This window comes from Sinocyclocheilus rhinocerous, unplaced genomic scaffold (genome assembly GCF_001515625.1).
Source record: "Sinocyclocheilus rhinocerous isolate Xijiao unplaced genomic scaffold, SAMN03320098_v1.1 scaffold2012, whole genome shotgun sequence".
NCBI lineage: Eukaryota > Metazoa > Chordata > Actinopteri > Cypriniformes > Cyprinidae > Sinocyclocheilus > Sinocyclocheilus rhinocerous.
In genome coordinates, this window is record NW_015650320.1 from 202,001 (window position 1) to 225,722 (window position 23,722).

General features: G+C 38.3%; 1 protein-coding gene across 1 annotated transcript in view; it reads right to left on the reverse strand.

Moving 5' to 3' along the window:
- The window catches only part of LOC107711611 (lethal(3)malignant brain tumor-like protein 3), a 54,981-nt gene that overhangs the window by 3,307 nt on the left and 27,952 nt on the right, over window positions 1-23,722 (reverse strand). The window contains exons 14-18 of the mRNA XM_016516612.1: window positions 19,512-19,626; window positions 17,823-17,925; window positions 12,235-12,378; window positions 10,327-10,431; window positions 5,720-5,811 (exon numbers count right to left, since the gene is read on the reverse strand). Of these exons, the coding sequence (XP_016372098.1) occupies window positions 5,720-5,811; window positions 10,327-10,431; window positions 12,235-12,378; window positions 17,823-17,925; window positions 19,512-19,626 (559 nt within the window). The remainder of the gene's footprint in view (window positions 1-5,719; window positions 5,812-10,326; window positions 10,432-12,234; window positions 12,379-17,822; window positions 17,926-19,511; window positions 19,627-23,722) is intronic.

The following is a 23,722-nucleotide window of genomic DNA, read 5'->3' on the forward strand; positions in this document are numbered from 1 at the left end:
AAAAAAAAGGAAAAAAAATAATAATAATAATAATGTGAGAAAAAAAAATACTAACAAGCTAGGCAATATCGCGTTCATAATCGAATGCGATTCATCTGCGATTATGAACGCGATATTGCCTAATTGTCAGTGAACTACGGCTCAGTGTAGTAAATGCCGCTCCATCTGAAAGCAGGTGATGGCGATTTACTACCAATCACGGAACCGGCTTTACTGACGAGATGCGCATGACAATCGCATGCGATTAATTGCACAGCCCTACCCTATGGGGTAGTTTTTGTTTTATTTTGCAGCCCACTCTCTCTGTTTCGGCCACGGAGGCAGTCCCAGAATCCGTTCCAGCGCTGGAGTTCAGGTTCTGCCCTCCTCTGTCTTCGCCCTGGCTATCTGCTGGCGCCATTCTGGTCATCCTGGCACTCCGCTGGGGTTCCCGACCCGCTGGAGCCTCCCTGGTCTGTCGCTCCAGCTCCACTCTGGCAATCCGCCAGTGTTTTTGAGATAATAATAATAATACGTTTATTTTATATAGCGCCTTTCTGCAAACTCAAGGTCACTTTAAAATATCAAAACAGATAAACATGACAGCAGACAAAAAAAAATTACAGATAAACATGAAATCAATGGCATGAATCAGATCATGCAGTCAGAGAAACAAGAAAGGAAAAGATATGTTTTAAGATGGGTTTTGAAATCCTGTAATGAAGAAAGATCACAAATGTGTTTGGGAATAGAATTCCAGAGTGTGGGGGCAGAGATGTGTGAACTGCGGTCTATGTGATATGTTGTGTGTGCAGAGCATGGTGTTCGGACCCCAGAACTCCTGCCTAGTTTAGTTTCAGTTTAGTCTCGGGGATTGGACTAATATTCCCGAGGTCCTGTTGGTTCCCAGTTGTGTCGTGTCCTGTCCTGCCATATCCTGCCTGGCCTTGCCAGAGTATTTCCCCTTATGGAGTGGTTTGTGTTTTATTTTGCAGCCCACTCTGCCTGTCTCGGCCACCAAGGCAGTCCCAGAATCTGTTCCAGCCCTGAAATTCAGGTTCTGCCCTCCTCTGGCTTTGCCCTGGCCATTGGTGGGGGTTCCTGATCTGCTGGAGCCATCCTGGTCAGTCCCACCGGCACCACCCTAGCACTCCACTGGGGTTCCAGACCCATTGCAGCCTCCCTGGTCAGTCAATCCGGCTCTGACCTGGCCGTCCAGCAGAACTCCCAACCCACTGGATTCTCCCTGGTCCCTCCCACAATACCACCTTAGCCATCCGCCAGGGCTCCAGTGTGCTTGGGCTGTGTGCTCTAGGTCCATGTGCTATGTTGTGTGTGTGGAGTGTGGTGTTCGGACCACAGCACTCCTGTCTAGTTTAGTTTTGGTTTAGTTTCAGGGTTCGGATTACTGTTCCCGAAGTCTTGTTTGCTCCCAGTTGTGTCATGTCTTGTCTTGCCTTGCTGGAGTATTTCCCCTTTAGGAGTAGTTTTTTGGTTTATTTTGCAGCCTTCTCTCCCTGTCTCGGCCATGGAGGCAGTTCTAGAATCTGTTCCAGCCCTGGAGCCTCCATGGTCCAGGTCCTGCCCTCCTCTGGCTTCGCCCTGGCCATGTGCTGGTGTTCCTGATCTGCTAGAGTCGTCCAGGTCTTTCCCTCTGGCACCACCCTTGGCACTACACTGGGGTTCCTGACCCACCGCAGCCTCCCTGGTCTGTCCCTCCGGCCCTGCCCTGGCTGTCCACTAGGACTCCCGATGCATCGGATCCTCCCTGGTCCCTCCCACAGCATGTGATTGATTGTGTTTGCGCAGTGTGGTGTTCAGATCCCAGCACTCCTGTCTAGTTTAGTTTCAGTTTAGTGGGGCTAATGTTCCTGAGGTCCTGTTGGTTTCTAGTTGTGTCGTCTCCTGCCTTGTCTTGCCTTTCCGGAGTATTCCCCTGTTAGGGTAGTTTTTGTTTTGTTATTTAATAAAAGCCCTTGGCCCTATTTAATAAAAGCTCTTAGGGCAATCTAACTCGGGTTTGGACCAAGTGTGACAGCACCCTTATATTCAGTCCTTCATGTCTTTTCAAGAAAACATGTCTGTGCTTTAGTGTGAGAAGGGTTCTCTATATGACACTGTGGTGAGCCAGAGAAGTCAATGCTGAATATTCTCTGAGTTAAGAGGCTAAGGCTGCTCACTTTCTGACATTAATTAGTGGAGCACATAGCCAGTGGGTACCATCTGATGCCTGTTATATAAACACTGTAATCGTCTCTGATATTGGCTCTATCCATGTCATTAGCTGTCATAAAAGCACATCCTCAAGGGAAATTATAAAAACATGTTGTTGAATACATCTAGACATCTAAGTGGCAATACCGTGTTTGCTCTTGCAGTCTTTTAGACCTGGATCAAATTCTCCTAAATCACTCTCTAATGTATACCAATGTATTCCAATGAAAAATTGCATAAACTCACAAGTGAAACTCAAAAAGACAAATGAAGCAGCAACGAGAGTGCAGATGTCAGGTATTGTCTCTTCAGTGTGTTTGTTTCATATAATTGTGTTATTGAGGGAACAGTATCTGTGCTATGCTTTTTCATTCTCAGCACTAAGTGCATTATGGGATGCCAGTGCAAAAGTCAAATCACATTTATTTGTATAGAGTTTTATATAATACAGATTTTCAAAGCATCTTCACATTGGTAAACGGGAAAATAAGTGTTAATGTAAAATTCATTAATTAAGAAACAAATTCAATTTAGCTGTGAAGCAGCTCTACAGAAGATAATAGTGTCATTACGCAGCCTACTTTAGTTCAATGTTGATTCAATTCAGTTCACTAACAGCGTTGATGCAGCAAAATTAGTGTCATTATCCAACTCAATTCAGTTCGAATTTAGTTCCCATCCGATAGTGTCAGTGCAGTGAAATTGACAATATTATTGAATATTATCAATAAAAAGTTTAAAAAAAAATTCTAAGCTACTTTTAAATTCACCCTAAGGCTCATTTAATTGGAATTATATGCTAAAAGAAAATTGTATATATATATATATATATATATATACACAAAAGGGGTGAAAAAGTGTTGGCCCCCTGTTTACCAAAAAATCCTGAAGGAGAATGTCCGGCCATCTGTTTGTGACCTCAAGCTGAAGCGAACTTGGGTTCTGCAGCAGGACAATGATCCAAAACACACCTGCAAGTCCACCTCTGAATGGCTGAAGAAAAACAAAATGAAGACTTTGGAGTGGCCTAGTCAAAGTCCTGACCTGAATCCTATTGAGATGCTGTGGCATGACCTTAAAAAGGCGGTTCATGCTCGAAAACTCTCCAATGTGGCTGAATTACAACAATTCTGCACAGATGAGTGGACCAAAGTTCCTCCACAGCGCTGTAACAGACTCATTGTAAGTTATCGCAAACGCTTGATTGCATTTGTTGCTGCTAAGGGTGGCCCAACCAGTTATTTGGTTTAGGGGGCAAACACTTTTTCACACAGGGCCATGTAGTTTTGGGTTTTGTTTTCCCTTAATAATAAAAACCTTCATTTAAAAACTGCATGTTGTGTTCACTTGTGTTATCTTTTACTAATATTTAAATTTGTTTGATGATCTGAAACATTAAAGTGTGACAAACATGCAAAAAAATAAGAAATCAGGAAGGGGGCCAACACTTTTTCACACCACTGTACATATATACATATATATATATACTGCATAGTGGGAATGACACATTTACTCAGAAACTCCGACAGTCTTACTTAACTCCAGGGCAGGGCTGGATTAACCATATGGATATTCATGCATACACCCGTGTGCACACACACATAACAATATTCTCACACGTGTACACAGTCTCCTGCTCCTGGCCAGTTCAGTCCAAATAATTTTGGCCAACACTCACACACATCATCGACACATCTGTCCTCGTTGGCACTTTCCCCCAAAACACTCAATCAGGCTCGGGTAACTCCACTGCTTTAAACCCACTCTAAACCTACACACAATCCCCGAGGCTTGCAGGCGCTGCCTCCAAACCGTCTGATCCTCCTATCACTGGACATCACAGCAACCGCACTCTGCTGCTTTGAGTCCTGCTTCACAGGTAGATCCTTCAGGGTATGTTGTCATGAACTGTGTCAAAGTCACATCAACCAGTCGCAGCCGCAAGCCCTGCAGCCCAGTCATGCTGATTTGCATTAATTAACATCAAGAAGATCAGGTCTTTTTACACAATTCCTCATCCGGGCTCTTGTCATCTCTAGACTGCACTAGTACAATAATCTTCAACCGAACCTCGGCAGATGATCCAAAATGCAGCAGTGCTTTTGGTCTTTAATGAGCCCAATGCACATTTCACCTCTCTTCTCTTTATGAATATAAAAAAAAAAAACTTTGTATTGCAGCACTACTCTATTACTGCCTCCTCAGGATGAAACGCTTATGTTGTATTCCTTATTTGCAAGTCACTGGAAATAAAAGCACCTGATAAATGAATAAATGCAAAAAAAAACATTGCTAGATAAAATCTACTACTTTGTCACTGCTATGCTGCAATAAACTTCTTTTCCATTGAGATCTTCAACGTCCTCATCATTTTTTTCTTAAATAACAATTATCCATGGCTCGAGCCCCAGTAGATTACCACTCGCGACGCCCACAATGCATCCAAGTACAGAAGCTGAGTTTCTTACATCTTTTATTCTCAGACTGCCTTTGACGCGTGACCGGAGCAAGTTAAAAAGCTTTTAAAGCTGAGGAACAAAGAACTTACGGTTTGAATCCAACCCTCTTCCTCATTAGTGACTGCCACTAAACCTTTAGATAACCAGCCACAGAGGAAGAAGGACAGACCAATTCTTCTGGAAAGAGACTCAACCCCAGCAAGAAACAGGAAGGCAGAAATAGAGAAGGAGTGAGTCATCACAGAAAGAAATAGAGCAGCTGTGATAAACTGAAATGATTTCAGCTCATCTGTGAATCACAACATTGAGTTTCTCATGCTTCAGACACTGATTCTGAGGGTGTTCTTCACACACTGTACAAAGTGGTAACCAGCAGCGGTTACCGTGAATTCGTAAAAATGAGTTTTGTTTCTATAGATGTATTTAGGTAGATTCAGTGATGTGAAATAATATTTCTGACTTGAATGAAACCAGTTAATTTAGATCTTATAATTTCGAGTTTACCACTTTTTCAATGCAGTACTTAAACTTAATGTATGTTCGTATATGAAACCTGTTTGCCCCCTTCTTGATATTATTACACAGGAAATGTCTTTAAAACAGAAGCAAGATTGTGTATTTTGGTTACATGTTGAATTTAGTTTTTCCTAATTGGCAAGTAGTTTTTCATGTTTTAAACTTAAACCATTATTTCTCTTACTTTTATTATAATACTTTTATTACATTTGTCATTAGAGTAACTATCACCACATTTATTAAAACCACTTTAAATGACACTGCACATTTATCTTTTTTTTATTTTTTTCCCCCTCTCTGGGAAAATGTCTCTTTATTCACTTGTCTTTTACTATCAGTGTGATGTTGTTTACTGCAGTTGCTGAAGCTTCTTCTGTCACAAGGATTCATTTCTTGTGTGTGCAAACATTCTTGGCAATAAATCTCATTCTGATTCTAATTCGGTCAAACAGGATTGTAATTTGTGTTTTCATTTCAAGGCTCAATACTGACGTCCACCAAATGACATGCAAATGTAATATGAACATACAGTGAGGGTGGTGTAGATCTACCTTTGGTTTCGGTGACTGACGACACCTCACTCTCCAGTTCCTCTTCCTGCGGCAGCTCCTCGACTTTCCGGACTTTACAGGGCCGACCAACCCTGAGAGAGAATATCATCAGGTGATCGTGACATCATCAGAGTGCGACACACAGGCAGATGGGATATGTGACAGTGGCTGTGTTCAGAATAGCATACTACCAATACTACTCTAACAATGCTTTATGCAGGGCCAGGGGCGCCGTTACGGGGGGTGCCGAGTAGGGCTGCACGATAAATCGAAATGGAATCGAGATCGCGATTCGACAGAAGCGGTGATTGTCATGCGTATCTTTCAGTGAAGCACGGTTCTGTGATCAGCAGTAAATCTCCATCCGAAGGCCAGAGGGCGCTCTCGCGCTGAAACTCCAAATACGCCTCGCAAAAGTAACCCAGAAAATGCCTATCGCTGCAGCTGAATAAACAGAAGATTCAACGGCTTTCATTGATTCAACGTGACTAATAAACACACGACTAAGACAATATATGGTTTATCTGAGTTCGTCTTATTATAATTTTTATTATAATAAAGTATATAATAATGCAATGCTAATCGACATAGCCTTTATCACCGCTTAGAATACTATGAAATATGTTGCGTGCCTTATTCTCTGTAAGAAGCCACATCATCTCACAGAAGGATTTATTTCAAACACTCAACTGATGTTATGAAGTGAGTTTGGAGTAAAAAATATGTTATTAAATGTGGTATTTTCACATGCTTGCAGATGGAGCAGCATTTACTTCACAGAGCCGTAGTTCACTGAGAAGCTATGCAAACAGCTGTCATTATCGCGAACGATTTCTCTGATTTCATAATCGCGCAATAAAATCGTCTGCGATTTTTTTGCGTAACTTGTCAGTGAACTACGGCTATGTGTAGTAAATGCTGCTCCATCTGAAAGCAGCTGATGATGATTTCCTGCTGATTACAGAACCGGCATTACTATCAAAATGCGCATGACAATCGCATTCGATTAATCGTGCAGCCCTAGTGCCGAATATGCCAGGCATATGGGCCCAGGAAGCTAGGGGGGGCCCCAAATCACCACTTTGGATTTTTTTTTTAAAGCGCGTCGTCTTGCGCTTTAACAGACAAATACACCTTGCCAATTTGAACATTCAAAAGATTTTAACGTTTCAAGCGCAAGAAGAGGCAAATAACAACTCCATTCAGTGTGTTGTGTGCACAGCGCGCACACAAAAAGCCGTGACTCTGACATCGCGCAAGCCCCGAATGGAGTTTCTTTCCGCATCTTCTTGCGCTTGAACGGACAAATACATGATACAAAAGTATGCCAACACACCCGTCTTGCCAATATCCTCGAAAACAGTCGGTTATGTATTAAGTGAACTTAGTTGTAAAAGAAATCAGATGTGTATCAAGATGTTAGACCCATGAATTGTGTTTAAAGAGACCGCGCCTAATTTACCAGCTGCTGTCAGTGTCCTTAATTTTAATTAAAAAAAAAAAAAATTTAATTAAATAATTGATTAATTAAAATTGAGAAAATCACTTACTGCTCTTAACTGAATAACTTTACAATGATTAATCTATGTTTAATTTATACAGTGAAGAATATGCAATGTTATTTTATATTTGATTATTCAGTTTCTGTACTTGAACGACTACAAATCTAAAAACCCAAAGCATCTTTATTTTGTATTTTTGTTCTATTTATTTATTTGTGCTATTGCTTGTAATTTCTTCACTTGTTCTTATTTACTGACTGTTCACAAGTTAGGTTTAGGCTTAGTTGCTTTGTTAGGCTTAGTGTAGGAATTAAAATTTGAATTGAGAATTGTAAAATGTAACTGGAATCTAAAATGTTGGTGTCATATAAGCTTATTTACTAGAATACAAGATAACATGGGTCAAAAACAATGATAACAAGAACTTGTGGTAGTGCCTGTGAATATATTGGCAGGGCAAGAACAAATTTGAACTACTAGCCTGACCGGGCCAGTAGAAAAAATCCTTAGCGTTGAGCCCTGCATGTATATATATTAAATTTCTGATTAAGCGTCAAAAGAAAAAAAACATTCATCTGGAAGAAGGGGACCCAAATTTCTGTCTGGCATACCCCCCTTAAAACTCTTCATGGCGCCCCTGTGTAGGGCATATAGTTTGCACACTACAAATTTACTACAACACCCCAGTACTGCATGTGAGAACAGCTGTTTTTATTTCTGAGATGAAAACTGGACACCACTCAACGAATTAAACAATGCAACATGGAAAAGTCATGTGACATCAGATTATGTAGATGGTATAAAGCATATATTGAGCAGTATGCAGCAAGCTAGTGTTCCATTTCGAACACAGCCGCGGCTTTGAATAGCTTACTACATAGTGTATCTGGGAAGACTACTGTAGCTCATATCAGGATCATCTATTCTGCGTGCGCTGATCTGCGTGTTTTGCACAAAATTCCTAACAAGTATTTCTAGCCGAGGTATGATTTTGTATAGATTTCTTGTGTAATATAAAGCTCATTATGCAAATCCTTTCTGAAAAGTAAGCAGAAAAATGTCAAAAGTAAGCTATTTGTTAACAGCTCAACTGGAGAAATGCAATCTCAGAAGGAATTAAGGTGTATCTTCAGAGATCTTGTTTAAAGCATCTCTGTCATGACACAGTGAGCGATGGCACGGACCTTCCTTTGCGCAAGTCATCGCAACAGTTTCCAGCAACATGTTTGGGTGAAAATAAAGCTTGTTGACTAACAGGTCATTATGTCAACAGCACAACTGAGAAGGATGATTTTAACAATGAATCAGCCTGTTAGAAAGTGTCAAGGACAGCTGTTTGTGTCCATCGGCGTGTGTCAGCAGTGTGAATCTGTCCAGACACGTTTTTTTTTTTTGCATAGACTATTAAGTCTTTGTTAGGATGTTTTATTGCAATTCAACATATTTTCCCCTGACATTCTCATTACTGCAATGTGAAACAATTTAATTCTCATCACCATAATACATAATTACTTTTTCTTATATTATTTAAATTGTAAAATCATCACGGGTTTTTTTTTTGTACTTAACTCTTTCCCCACCATTGACAGAATTTTCTGGATTTCTGTGTTTTTTTCCATTATGGATATAATATGGAGAATAATATCAAGAATGAGGCCCTATTACACATCTTCTGAAAGAGTACTGAATCTCTGGATCAAATATGGCGAAGAAGAACAAGTGATTGTGTATGCAAGGAGATGCATATGTAAAATAACACAATCATCACGCATTAAACAACATATAAATCATAACTGCCTAATGTTAGCAGATGAAATGTCGAAGTAGGAAGTGTTTTAGGACTGTGAAGCTTTGGGGGTGTTGATGGAAGTGATCTACTCCAGCTTTTGATCATCGTACTAAATCCCATCTGGACGTAGTCTTTGACGAAAACGTCACTTTCTCAGCTTTTTGATCAAAATGTTGCTTTTTTTTATGAAACTTACCCACATTCAAGTGTTGAAAACAGATTTGTTGTTTAAAAGCAGAGGCTCCGTTCTTTTTTTTTTTTACATATTGCATGTTCAGATATTCATACAACTAAATATTCTGGGGGCCATGAAAATGATCAAAAATGCTGGCGGTGGCTGGCAACTTAAAAAATAAAAAATAAAACGCTGGTGGGGAAAGAGTTAATAAAATTCACTTTATTACATTAATGAGAATAGCAATATAAAAGTTAACTGTTTATGCCAAATCAATCACCAAGAGAGTGACTGAACCTAACCTTCGCTTGGTCTCCGTGCCGACGGGCTTCTTCACCGGCGTTTCCATGGCAGCGGCTGCTGTGCTGGGTTTATCCGGATGTGATGGGACAGAGGTGACGGGTTTGCTAGAGAAACAGAGGAGAGACAGTGATAAATGAACACTTCACTGAAGGTGTGAAAGAGGCCAGACGTGACAAAGTCCTCAGTTTGATCTCAAACAGCACAGGTGTGCTGTTCAGGGCCTGACAGGATATGATAAGCAAATCAAGTGCAAATATGCTAATTTATTTACAAGAGCAAGCGTTACTCTTTACTGAGCTCACCTTAAAATAAATAAATATACCAATTCAAATTCCAGATTACAATTAATGTTAGCGGATGAAATGTCGAAGCAGGAAGTGTTTTAGGACTGTGAAGCTTTGGGGGTGTTGATGGAAGTGATCTACTCCAGCTTTTGATCATCGTACTAAATCTCATCTGGACGTAGTCTTTGACGAAAACGTCCCTTTCTCAGCTTTTTGATCAAAGTGTTGCTTTTTTTATGAAACTTACCCACATTCAAGTGCTGATAACAGAAGATTGCATGAAACTAGAATAAAACAGATTTGTTGTTTAAAAGCAGAGGCTCCGTTCTTTTTTATTAACATATTGCATGTTCAGATATTCATACAACTAAATATTCTGGGGGCCATGAAAATGATCAAAAATGCTGGCGGTGGCTGGCAACTTAAAAAATAAAAAATAAAACGCTGGTGGGGAAAGAGTTAATAAAATTCACTTTATTACATTAATGAGAATAGCAATATAAAAGTTAACTGTTTATGCCAAATCAATCACCAAGAGAGTGACTGAACCTAACCTTCGCTTGGTCTCCGTGCCGACGGGCTTCTTCACCGGCGTTTCCATGGCAGCGGCTGCTGTGCTGGGTTTATCCGGATGTGATGGGACAGAGGTGACGGGTTTGCTAGAGAAACAGAGGAGAGACAGTGATAAATGAACACTTCACTGAAGGTGTGAAAGAGGCCAGACGTGACAAAGTCCTCAGTTTGATCTCAAACAGCACAGGTGTGCTGTTCAGGGCCTGACAGGATATGATAAGCAAATCAAGTGCAAATATGCTAATTTATTTACAAGAGCAAGCGTTACTCTTTACTGAGCTCACCTTAAAATAAATAAATATACCAATTCAAATTCCAGATTACAATTATAAAAGTGGCCATGTTGTACACTTGTGTCTAATTTTCCTTTTGTGTCCACTATTTGCTATTCAAGTTTCTTGCACCAAAATTGTAATGACTTCTAAATGTAGGTGAACTTCAAAAACTAAAAAAAAAAAAAAACTAAAATAAAATAAAATGAGGAGGGTTTAGGAGGTTTAGAAACATTTAAAGATATTCAACAGTTTTGTTTGAGGCACTTAGCTGAATGTGTTTTTGTGTGTTTGCCTATGAGATATGGGAAATGGAAATATAACAGAAATATGAATGTACAGGTGCTGACATCACAAGCAGCTGAATTAATAATGTATTCGGATCACCTGAATTGCTTTTGGGCACTAAAGAGTGATTGGAAAAATAACTGATTGGAATAGCTGTTGACACAGAGCAGACCATTGAAATAATCAGTGCTTATTTGTTTTAGATGAATTAAGATTCCGAGAACAAACTTTACAGACATCACCAACTATTTTCTTATGTGTTTGTAATGCAGATTGTTGCATCATAATTTGCTTTAACTTTCGAGCCGACCTTGAATGGATGATGTACAGTATGGTTGCGCACCGGTTTGTTATTGTATAAGCATGTCAACTGTTATTGGTTGCTTTACATGTCATTCAAACGACCTCTTCTCACCTAACTGGCGCTTCTTGGTCAGCTGAAGCGGCTACAGGGACCAAACTGCATGCCGTCAGTCAAAAATCTGGCAACATGAAACTAGGTAGTGTGTGATCTTCAGTCATTTAGTGCATGGTGCCCAATTTTTTCTCTGTAACCATTTACAAAGTCAGCAAGTCTATGATGGCTAGTGTTTTAAAATCTGTTCAGATTGGAGTGACACTCAAGCTGAAGTCTCAGAATCGGGCTTGGACACGGTTAGCAACATAAAGAGCCACTCAGATTAGTAGGTCAGAAACATCATGAGCCTACTTTGAGGTAATGAATAAGACATTTATTTAAATTGTCAACTGAAGGTGCAGCTGAAGAGTGTAGACAGCTTCATTAATTATAACGTAAGTCATTTAGTTTTAATGCATCGCAAAATGCCACTCACGTCTGCTGTAGACTAGAATGAAACGGCCGTCTTTGCTACTGTACCTTTAAAACAATGTAAACGAACTCAGACTGAACAGGTATAGATGTGTTAATGTGGGCAATCATATTCAGTTAGATGCATAAATTTGCATAGTGTACCATAAATGTGCATAGTATTCCCAGTTTATGAACCTCTTGCAGAATTGACACAAATATAAAAGATGAAAGTTTACACCCCCGGCTCTTGATGCATTACATTATCTTCTTGAACATCGATGAATGTTTGCAGCTTTTGTAACAATTGCGTATGAGTCACTTAAGATGGGTCTCAACATCACGCAGTCATGGTGTGATAATCGCTAATATTTCCCAGTCAGTTCTGCAGTTTGGGTGGGCTGGAGTGGGAGTTGCATGCCACACAGTACTGTACATCAAACTGTTATTTAAGGGGTTTTCCATCATATAGGAGCATTTTAAATATTTCAGCAGACCCCATCAGAGAAATGAACACTCACTCATTAGCGTCAGCTGAAATCTCTGTGTTTGGTTCTGCTCTGCGCGGCCGGCCCACTCCGCTTCCCGGCATCTCTCCGCTCAAGCGATCCGGCAGAACCGAGTCCTTATTTAGGTTGATGTCAGAATACGGGCAACCCACAGCACTGAAACACCAGAAAACACGGGTCATTTTACAGACATAACAACTATCATTGTAGCTCAGTAGCTGCTTTGTATCTTATCAAGTCATGGGTCTTAAAGTCTTGATTCATACTTCCACAAATTAAGGCCTAAAATGATCTTAAATCGGAGCAGAAGTCTTAAATTCATAAAGTCATGGCATTAAATTATGCATGTACTAGCTGTCGTTTATTCTGTGTATTGCTCAGGGCAGTGTTTCCAGATGAAAATTTAGTTATTAATTATATCAAGTGTCAAATGAAAATAAATGAGGCTGTGCGATAATCGCGATATAGCTCAGTGTGATTATCAAATCAAAGACTGTGATTTAATCAAATAACTGTACAGTCTGCTGCACTGCGTCTCAGAGTGAAGCGCAGCACTGTGATGATCTGATGCTTTTATCAGCTAGGTTTACGAAAAAAAAAAATGCGGTCAACTATATTTTTGCACGTGCTGCGACTTTAACATTTGCGCTAAGGCTTACTTTATTTAAACATTCGCATAATTTGCAACATTGCATAAACTTCTAAATGGTTACAGCATCTCATTAGTATTCTGCCAAAATAAAAGCTTGACTGTTTGAATGGTTAGAAAGAATTTAAGACAATATTAGTATTTTCCATATGAGTTTTGATCAGTATGGGTTTTCTTGCAATTTTTCTCAGACTGACTGTAAAAATAGAAACATCAGAGAACAGATGTGCAACACCTTTCCTCAGGCTGATCGCTGTGCTCTGAGAACTGGTCTTGAGTCATAGTGTTGGAGCAGAAAGACCAGTGATCATTAGTCTGGTTAGCCTGTGCTGGTAAACCATATCCCCACAATGAAACTCCACAGAACTGCCTTTTAATATATGGCCCCATGAAATCCCCATGTTTTATTTACCCCTAAATTCTGTTTTCTCTTTTATTTTTATTTTTTTCCTGGATTCTGTGTTTTATGATGCAATACAAATTTATCATTAAAATGGACTATAATTAAATGAATTAATAAAACTGTAACAATTTAATCAATCTTTTAAAATGTGATGAAATGCAAACAATTAATTTACAACAAAACACTGCCTTTTTAGGTTACACTTTATTTCGATAGTCCACTTTAGACATTCTACTAACTATAAGTAAAGGGTAGGCCGGGCGATATGGCCAATTATATTAATATTTTTTTGTCAAATAAGATGCTGCACAACAGTACTGTATAACAATTAATACTTTTACTATTTAATATATTTAAAATAACAATTAATAATAATAATAATAAATTATTATTATTATTACTTGAGAATTACATTTTAGTATACAATAGTAATATATTTCTGTCATAATTTGTTCAAGTTAAACCCGACTTTTTGACGGGTTGCTGTGAAGATCTTTCAGTTTCAGTGTGTATTTGATGGTCGTTTTTTCTCAAAGTAAATGCTGTGAAGCTGGTGAAGTGACTCTCAGAGCAGCTCTGGAGATGAAGTTCATGTTCATGTCTCATATATTAAGACGTAGATGCCAAAATCACAGCGTGCGTCACGTGTGTTTGAGTTTGTGTATCATATGAAACAGATCCATTCATTAACACAGAGACACACAGAACATGCAGAGTTAGCCTATTAGCCACAAGCACTGACAGGCTGTTGTTGCATTTATTTCTGCTGTTAGATTAATCCATATCGAGTAAAAATGTCCAGAGGTTATCATCGATATCGACATAAATTTTAATGCGACTCAATATGATTTCTTTTTATCACCCAGCCCTAATTCAGGGCTTTTCTCACATGCTTACTTGACACACGAGAACCTGTCACACAAGCACATTTGAGCTTTCGTTTACCATATTTGATGCGCTCTATGTATGCGTGCTGATAAATCTTTATATGTGAATAAAAGCCTAAATTAAATCTGTTCATCATATAAAGCAATCGTGTCTCTTCAGAAGACTTGAATTAAACCACTCCATTTATATGGTTTAGAATTTATAATACAATTATGGGGTACCAAAATGATGAGAGAATATTAAAAATACCTTCATTTGTGTCTAATGGGTTTGGATCAACATGAGTAAATAACGACAGAAATGTTATGTTTGGGCGAGCTATCTCTTTAAAGCACATTTATTAAGTTGCTTGAGCAGGGAAGACTTCTAACAAAGCATTCACACCAATGTAAGTGCATTACTGTACACATGATTTTTCAGTGCGATGAGTTGAAATTATTTTCTGTTATTGAAAGCACATCACAGACTGCAGCCATAAATCTTGAATTGAAACCAGAACATCCCTTTAAAGCATTTGTTGTGTATGCTGGCAGATGAATGATAAAGCGACACAATTGTCTGCTGAGCAACTCACATTATTTTTACTGAACTTTAACTCAGCTTGATTCTCACTATATGGGTCACCACTGGAGTGCAGGCTTATCTCAAAACTATGATACCCAATAGTAGGCCTGGGTGATAAAACAGTATCGATATTTATCGACGGTACACCATCCTCGATAACGATAGAAAAAAGTTTTCGATATAGCACACGATAGTTTTGTGCTTTTTTCATTTAAAGGCCCATTATGAGTGACAAGCAGAGAGCCAACAGAACATACAAACACATGCTGAAGTGAGCGCCGTGCCTGCCTGCGATGAGGAGACTGTGAATCAAAAAAAGGAATATTAGTCGAATTTAAAATAAAAATTCGCATTCAAATGAAAAAACGGTGTATTTGAATTTTAGGTGTGCGTCAGGGAGCCTTATCAGCGGCGCACGAGATGATGATGATGCAAGTGTCAGTGTTGCATTTTAATGTTTTTGATAGTTTATCCAGTTGAACACACAAGATGTGCCGCTGCTGCATTTTCCATTCAAAATATAGAAGCTCAATGCGGAGAAGATACTGGTCAGGTTAAAACCCAAACCAAGCCATTCACACAGAACGCATATTCGGCACATTTTTAAGACACACAACTATGACTGTTGCACTCGCGTCTCGCACAAGAGTTGAATAGAAAGCCATGCAAAGTTAAAAGAGGTTCAACTTTTAGAAAAAATGTCTGGAGAATTTGAGGGGGTTTTATTCCATTCCACTGCATCTCATATGTTTTTAAATGCAATCGTGTGATCGGCGCATTGGCTATTTGTATTAAAGGTGGGGTAAGCGATTTCTGGTAGCCAATGTTGACATTTGAAATCACCAAAACAAACACGGCCCTACCCCAAAAGGGTCTCGCCCCTATTTTGATAGCTCCGCCCCACACATACGTACGCAACCCAGGCAACGATTAGTTCTGTGAAACAAAGCAAAACCTTCTTGCCTTATTGCCGTAAACCTTCTTTTGTTCCGCAGACGTTTTCTTATTTTCATCCCTATTTTTCTGTCGCTCGGCTCGCTAATGTCCGTCCTGTGCACTGAACGCTCTCTCCTCCACATCATGAGTAGACACGCCCCTTACTGCTGATTGGCTACAAGTTTGTTTTGCTAGTCGGCCCGAATCAGTTTTCTAAAGCGTTTTTGAAAAACCGCTTACCCCACCTTTAAGCTATTCATAAATACATGATGCTGTTTTGTTTATTATTGTTTATACAATTTACGAAATCATAATTGATTTATAAATATTAGTTTAGACGTTATGCACTTTTTTATAGACAGTCGTTGTTTCATTGCATTGAATAAACAGTTTAATGAGATGCATTATTTTGCTCATTGCGCCCTCCTGTGGCCTCAGGAGACAGGCCAAATGTTTCCTTTACACTTATTTAATCTGCAGATAAAAATAAGAAAGGAGATATTTGTTTCAATTTTATTTTGTGTTTGACTGTTAAAACTAAAATTAGTTGTTGACTCAATAAATTGGGTAAATTAAAAGTACAGTGGTCAAATAAATAAAAAAATTCTACTGCTGTTTAAAAAAGGTTATAAACAAATTCAATAATTATCGGTATTGAATGATATGAAACATTGTATCGTGATAAATTTTTTAGCTATATCACCCAGCCCTACCCAATAGGGGTGCAACAGTTCTCGGTAAAAAATCGAACCGCAGATATTAAGCTCTCTGTGAAGTATTGTGCTTGAATGGACAAATTCACACAAAAATTATGTCAAAATGCCCGTCTTGGTGAGTATCCTAGCAGACATAGCCGGCTGAACGTACAGTATCAGTGCGATCTCTTAAAGTGACAGCACTTTCTTAATGTTAATCAAACAGCAACAACACGGAAATCTCTCACTGCTCTTGATTGAATAACTTTTGTAACTTTAATAAGGATTAATCTTTAATTTATACAGTCAAATATGCAATGTTATTTTACATTTGATTACTTTATTCAATTTCTGTACCTAAAAACTATGTTAGACCTACCTAAAAAAACTGAAAAGCACTGTTTATTTTATTTGTATCTTTTTTCACTGTTTATTTATTTGTGCCATTACTTGTAGTTAGATTATTTGTTCTTATTTTCATTTGACAATATAGTTTTCCATAAACATAGCACATACCGAACTGTACTGAAACCGTGACTCTAAAACCGTGATACAAACCGAACCGTGAGGAAGTTGAACCATTGCACCCCTACTACCCAATAGTACATACATTACAGCATCAAATAATTATTTAACTCTTAAAAAGTGCATGTTCGAACCCGAGTTCGACTGATTCCCCTCCTCTGCTGGATTGTGTTCACGCTTTGTTTTTTGGTTCCAAACCACCGTATGTTAGTGTCATCAGAGTGGCAGCTGTTGCAAGGTATCGATTATGCAGAAGACGGAGAAAAGCACAGATACCGAAGCTTTCTTCACTTGTTTTGTTTTTTTGTAAATTTTGTTTTGTTTCCAAAGCACCAACACAAAATGGCACATATACAAATTTAATGCAGCATGTCAAGGAGATGGGAAATGAGATCAAAAATGAGTTGTGAAATACATCAGCAATAGCATGATTCTATGGATAAAAACATGTCAAAATGCTTGTTTTTGGCCAGTGACCTCATAAACACAGTCTTAAATTGGTTAAAAAGTCCTAAATGAACTGGGAGAAATTCGGATGTGTGTCAGATCCACTCACGTACGTCAGGTTTTAAAGAGACAGCGCTGCTTTTAAAGTGAAACCTGCTGCAGTCTGTCATTGATGAAAAAGAGAAATCACTCACTGCTCTGCTCGCTGACTCACTTTTGTAGCTTGAATAAAGATTAAGCTAGATAGGCTACTTAGTAAACAGATGCCATTAAACACATTTCAAATATACCATCTTTATGTTGTTTCTACATTAATTTGGAGATTCAATATGAAATGATGACAATACAAATACATTATATCAATATGCAATTAATCAACATTAATTACAGAAAAATGTGTGATTAATTAGTTAATTTTTTAAAAATAGAATATACATACATATATGTATATGTATATTTGTAGTTTTTTTTATTCACACACATTCACACTGACCTGTGGTGTCCAGAGTAGCGGGCTCCTTTGATGTGACCCACTCCTTTACAGCCTGGTGTAGGACAGCCGCTCTGCTCAGACGTCTCAAACACGTCCTGAGGAGCTTTGAAGACACACACAGAAACACATCACACATTACACGTCATCCTCACTCTGGAAACCACAATATCAGCTTACACACTTGAGTTTTCAATGACTGTTTTTGATAAGTGATTACACATACACGAGTTTCACCAAGACAAAATATAATCAAATCAAATGTAATTTGCACATATGCGTGTTTCTTCAGCTTTGGACACTCTTATGTCCCAGGGGTTGATTTTTCTTCAAATTAACTTACAGATTTAGAATGTGTTCTTTTCGTTGTCATATTATTATTTTGTTTCCATCATTTACATTTCCTACTTTTTTTGCTTTAGATTTAATCGTTTTACCCTTTAAAGTGTTGACACTTTCTAATCTTCAATGAACATATCAGTCCATTATAAAAATAAAAAAAACAATCCAAACAAAGAATAAAATAGAATTCTTTACAATATTTTTTGTGTGAAATGATTTGCATACATTTTTATGTTTATTTTTAATTATGGTTGTCCCCCAGTTGTGGTGTCATTTCTACAACTGTGTCAGTGAAGAGCGTGAGTGCTTTAATATTAATAGAGTACATATAGAAGATTTATATAGAGAGTGTATATATAGACTCAGATACAGATTCATATATAAAGATATACAGACTCAGATGGATATATTCTCTTTCCCTGGTTTCTCTCTCTTTTCTCACACTTGTTTTGTTTCTCTCTCTCTCTCTCAGTAAGTCGGTCACATCCTGATGCCAGTTGCTGATTTCTAAACATTGCTATCCGATCCGTTTCCATGGACACAGAGGAAGGGAACGAGAACGAGAAGAAGATTATCAGCAAGACTGACTGGAGAAAAGCTCATTGTTCAACAGTATTTTCCCAGCATCCTCTGGAGCTAATAGAAGATACTGACATGAGAGGAAGAGAGAGGACTGTTAGACACTTCATCCCTCTTTTATACCCACATTATTCCTTCTCTCTCTACCGGCTACAATTTTCCATGAAATGACGAGGAAAATGGCTGTCATTTAGAGGGTCTGAGGCAGTCTATTTACAGATGATACAGAACGCTGTTAGAGTGGCCATTAACTCAACATTTAGGCTTGGGATTATCTGAATAATTATAAAAGCAGTGAGTACTTTCTCTCTCTCTCAAAACAAAACAAAACAAAAAACCCTAGTGTAAAGACAACTGCGTAAACATATTTGCTCTGCATTATACATACCTAAAAAATCTAATCTTAGTCAGTTTCTTGTTTGGTCGCACAGAAAAATATTTGGAACATATTAAATGAATTAAATAGTGTTAGCGTGTTGCACAATATTAAATAGGTATATAAAACAAATCGTCCATTTTAAGTATATACAGATATTTCATTGATATTTGCAGTACTAAATAAAATATTCTTTCTTTGTGCATTGCCTGTTTTATCCATAACATGGACATGTGATGCTGTCTTAAAATCTGGCCAAAGCCAAGTGTCTTCTTCAGGCCTCAAGTGTTGCTGCTTAAGATTTGTAACAGCTGTTCCATCGCGCACGCCGTGTGCTATTAGCTAATGACTGCCGCGGGAAGGACACTGGTTGTGTGATATCTGTCTGTACTCACTGATGGGCGGCTGCAGTGGGTGTCCGGTTTTGGCGCACCACCCGGCAGGATGAATATCTGGGCTGTCTGCATCGATCCAGTAATCATATTCATCTGTCCAGCCATCAAAATGGATCTAAAAGAGAGCAATGCAGATCACTCCTTTACAATGCAAAAAACAATAAAACTGCGTCCCAAATGATGCACTATACCAGGGGTGGCGAACTCCGGTCCTGGAGAGCCGCAGCCCTGCAGAGTTCAGCTCCAACCCCAATGAAAACGCACCTGCCTGTAGCTTCCTATTAACCGTTCAGACCTTGATTAGCTTGTTCAGGTGTGTTTGATTAGGGTTGAAGCAAAACTCTGCAGGGCTGCGGCTCTCCAGGACCGACGTTCGCCACCCCTGCACTATACACTTAGACTATACATTATATACTTATGGACTATGCAAATATATCTTAAAATCTTTGACATTTAAAGTTCATATTCAAGTTTATTATTCGTTCTCGTTTTAAATATAAACCTTGCTGAATTTAGTGAATTTAGCAAATCTCCAGATTTACTAACAGCTTGCAACAGCTCAAACCCTCTTTTGGTGTTAAAAAAAAAAAAAAAACTACTGGCAGGATTTACTAAAGTCACACAGTGAAACATTAGTGATGAAAAGGTTGAGGGGTCGGATCTGAGAAAATGTCACCTTGTGCGGGCCGAATTACTTTTGTTACAATTACATTGATTTTAACCAAACTACAATATAATTTACAAGAAAACTAGGAAAAGTTTATTTTTTATTTTATTTTTTTTCCCCCAAAGATGATGCTAGGTTAATTTTAGAGGTGTGCAATATTGAAAAAAACTAAATTTGTATAATTACACCATATTTTGCAATAATTAATTATACCATGTTTTGCCATGTGTGTTTCTGAGATAGTACCTTATTTGGTTTAAGCATGTAATTTACAAATAAATATGAAACTAACACCGCCAATAGGTGGCGGCAAGTCCCCGTCTTAATGCGTGATTCATTGACTCATTCATTCAAATGATTCGTTCAAAATGGCTGATTCATTTAGAAACTCACTTAATACTAACATCTTGTTTGTTGAACTGTTGCATAAAATCCATTCATTTGCGATGGTGCTGATATTCTGGAAAACAACACTCTTGCTCGTGTGATATTACTTAACTATCATGCCATAAATATAAAATCTCTTACATTTTTTGCCTCCATATCTTGTATCTTCATAATACTCCATAATAGTTTCACTATTATAACTGCATTCTAATAGCCTTCAACCCCCAATGAAAGACTCTCAAGACGTGTTTTTGTTAGTTTTTTTGCAAAGTGAGTCACATAATGTCAGCTCGCACATTCTTAAATAACAATTATGCTATTATAGTAGATGATAAATATCGCACACCCCTAGCTTGCTTACTTTTCAATCCTAAACTGCCCAGTGCCTCTCATAGTGTCGTTTAATATTGCACTTTTACCACAGCCACGGGTTGTGATTAAACGGTCAGTTTCTGTAAGATGACCTTACAAAATATCTTTCTTTGCATTTCTCCTTAAATATCTGTCCTTACAAGTCAAATTTATAACGTGCATGTGTGTTAAGTGTCCCGAGGCGTAATATCAACACACAAAAAAAATTGCAATTTGTTTGTTAAAAATAAAATATTGTAGCGAATATACTTTATTTAATTTTCAAAATAATGTATTAATTATTATTTTATATTTTTGTTCAAATCATCCCACAGGCCGGATTGGACACCTGTGAGCCGCATTCAGCCTGCGGGCTGTATGTGTGATACCCCTGAATTAAATGAATCATACAAAGTTATTTACTAAGGTTTGGGGTAGTAAATTTACTAGTATCTTAGCCATTATTTAACGCCCCAAAAAAAACACTCTGTAACCCATTGCCATTGGTAGATTACGGTGCTCATTATGGATGTGATCAGGCTGCATCTGTGTAATGTGCGCATTGTCAGCAGCAGAACTTTCCACTCCCATCGGCGCGTTTATGGCATTGTGCTCTCACATTAATTTGTCGTTTAGTAAACCTGGCCCACATTGTGGCATCTGATGGAAAAACATGGGTGGTGTGGTATAGTGGTTTAGTACTGTAACTGGTGGCTGGTTTGATCCTCACATGAACAACTTGTCAATGTTGTGCTCTTAATCAAGACTCTTACATCCAGGTTGCTCCAAGAGGAATTGTTGCTGCAGGGTTTCTCTGGTGACACTGCATGACCGTCACTACAAATCCTAACGGAGCTGGTTGTGTGGCAATAAATAGAGATTTTATTCTTACATAAGGTACAAAACACCCCGCCGCACTTCAGATGAAACCAGGAACAGCATGGCTACTAGCATTTCAAGGTCCCTTGAGAAGATTATCTTCATATTGCAATGCACATCTCTAGAGATGTTAACATTCAAACTGGAATCTTAAAGAAACGTTGGCAGCGATCAGACGGCTGGCAGGGTGATTCAGTCATATTGTGTTTTAGACTTCCTGAACTCTTTGAAAAGAGCTGCTGCAATCACAACAATGAGAAGAAAAGAGCAACGGCCCTTAAATGACAGCCTGTCTCCAGGACTTCGATAAAACGGGTTCCTGGGAAATCAGCCGGACTGCAGGAACAGGGACGGACTAAAAAGGCGACAGTCATTATGTGGAGGCTGAGTAGACTGGCTTTGTGCCGCCCATCCAGACCAGACTGGCTTTTGTGATTCACTGCGTGATAGTTTGAGATAAAGAAATGTTTCATTTGCATTCTTATCATCAGTCTCGCTCTCTTTTAATCTCTTTCCAGTTTGCATGCGTCCATCCATGACTACATCCATTTATCATCTCTCTCATCTCTATCATCTCGTTTTCCCATAGCTTCGTTCACAATCAGTGTAATTGTAGCATAATTGATGTAATGATACTGATCCTTTTTCCGTTCTATTTCCACAAAGGATCTGACATGTGAATCCATAACTTGTAGTGTAAAAGTTTACTTTTTGTCAAGTTACATTATAAAAGAAATCGAACTCAAAAACTATTTTACACTTCATCAAGTTCCAAAAACATGAATGATAGCTTTTCCCTCGGTGGTTCTTCTTCTTTATTCGTCTTCAAATTGTTACACATGTATCATGTATAAAACTAGCCAGAGTCACGTGATACAATACAAATAACACAAAATATACATATTTCAAAAACAAAATCACTCATAAGATAAAGATACATCTTACAAAATTCTTCATGTAATTTATGGCTCTAACAATTGATACACTAGTATAGTTTTTTTTAAAATTATATATATATATATTTCTTATATTTTCTTTTAGTCATTTTGTTTTGTGTTTTCATAATTTTTTTTTCAAGGTCTATATAGTTTTTTCCCCGGTTTCACAGACAAGGCTTAAGCCTAGTCCCAGACTAAAATGCATGTCTGAGCTGTTTTAACTGAAAGAAACGCATATCAGTGCCATTGTTTTGTCTCAAGATGCACACCAGTAATGTTTTTTTTTCTTTCTAAGGAACGTTTATAGAAGATACTTAAATGTCCTAATTGAATTATGGCCTAAACCTGGTTTAGTCTAAGGGTGCTTTCACACCTGTAGATCGATTGCTTTGTTCCGAAACAGGGATTAAAATTATTACAATGTTGCTTTTTATACTTGGTGCGGTTCGCTTTCACATGGCAAAGTTTCTAAATGGACCAAATTTGTTAATACAAGTCACGCGCGTGTAAACTGTTCTCTCATTGGTCAAAGTTCCACGCTTTATTTTCCGGGATTCCACTTAGCGGTCACAGCTGTCATCTGTCAGAATGGAACAATAACAGCTTTGCGGGCTTATTGTTGGGTTTTTTGTAGCTGTCGTTAATAATAATTTATCATTTTGAGCAGGAGTCCAGGATTGATTGGGAAAACATTTTTAAAATGCACCTACGAAACGCGCCAGGTTCCGAAACAACAGGCCAGGTGTGAAAGCACCCTAAGACCTGACTTGAGAAACCAGGCCTTTAAGTTTTAGTTTTCAGTTGTAATTATTTTAGTACTTAGTAGGGCTGCACAATTAATCAAATTTCTAATCGCGATTACAATTATGGATGCCACAATTACGTAATCGTTCAAAGCGGCAATTAATCGTTCAAAGTCCACTTATGTTATTCTGCATGCTTAAGATGTTTTTTTCTTTCTACATGTTATCTTAAGGGTTTTTCCATTG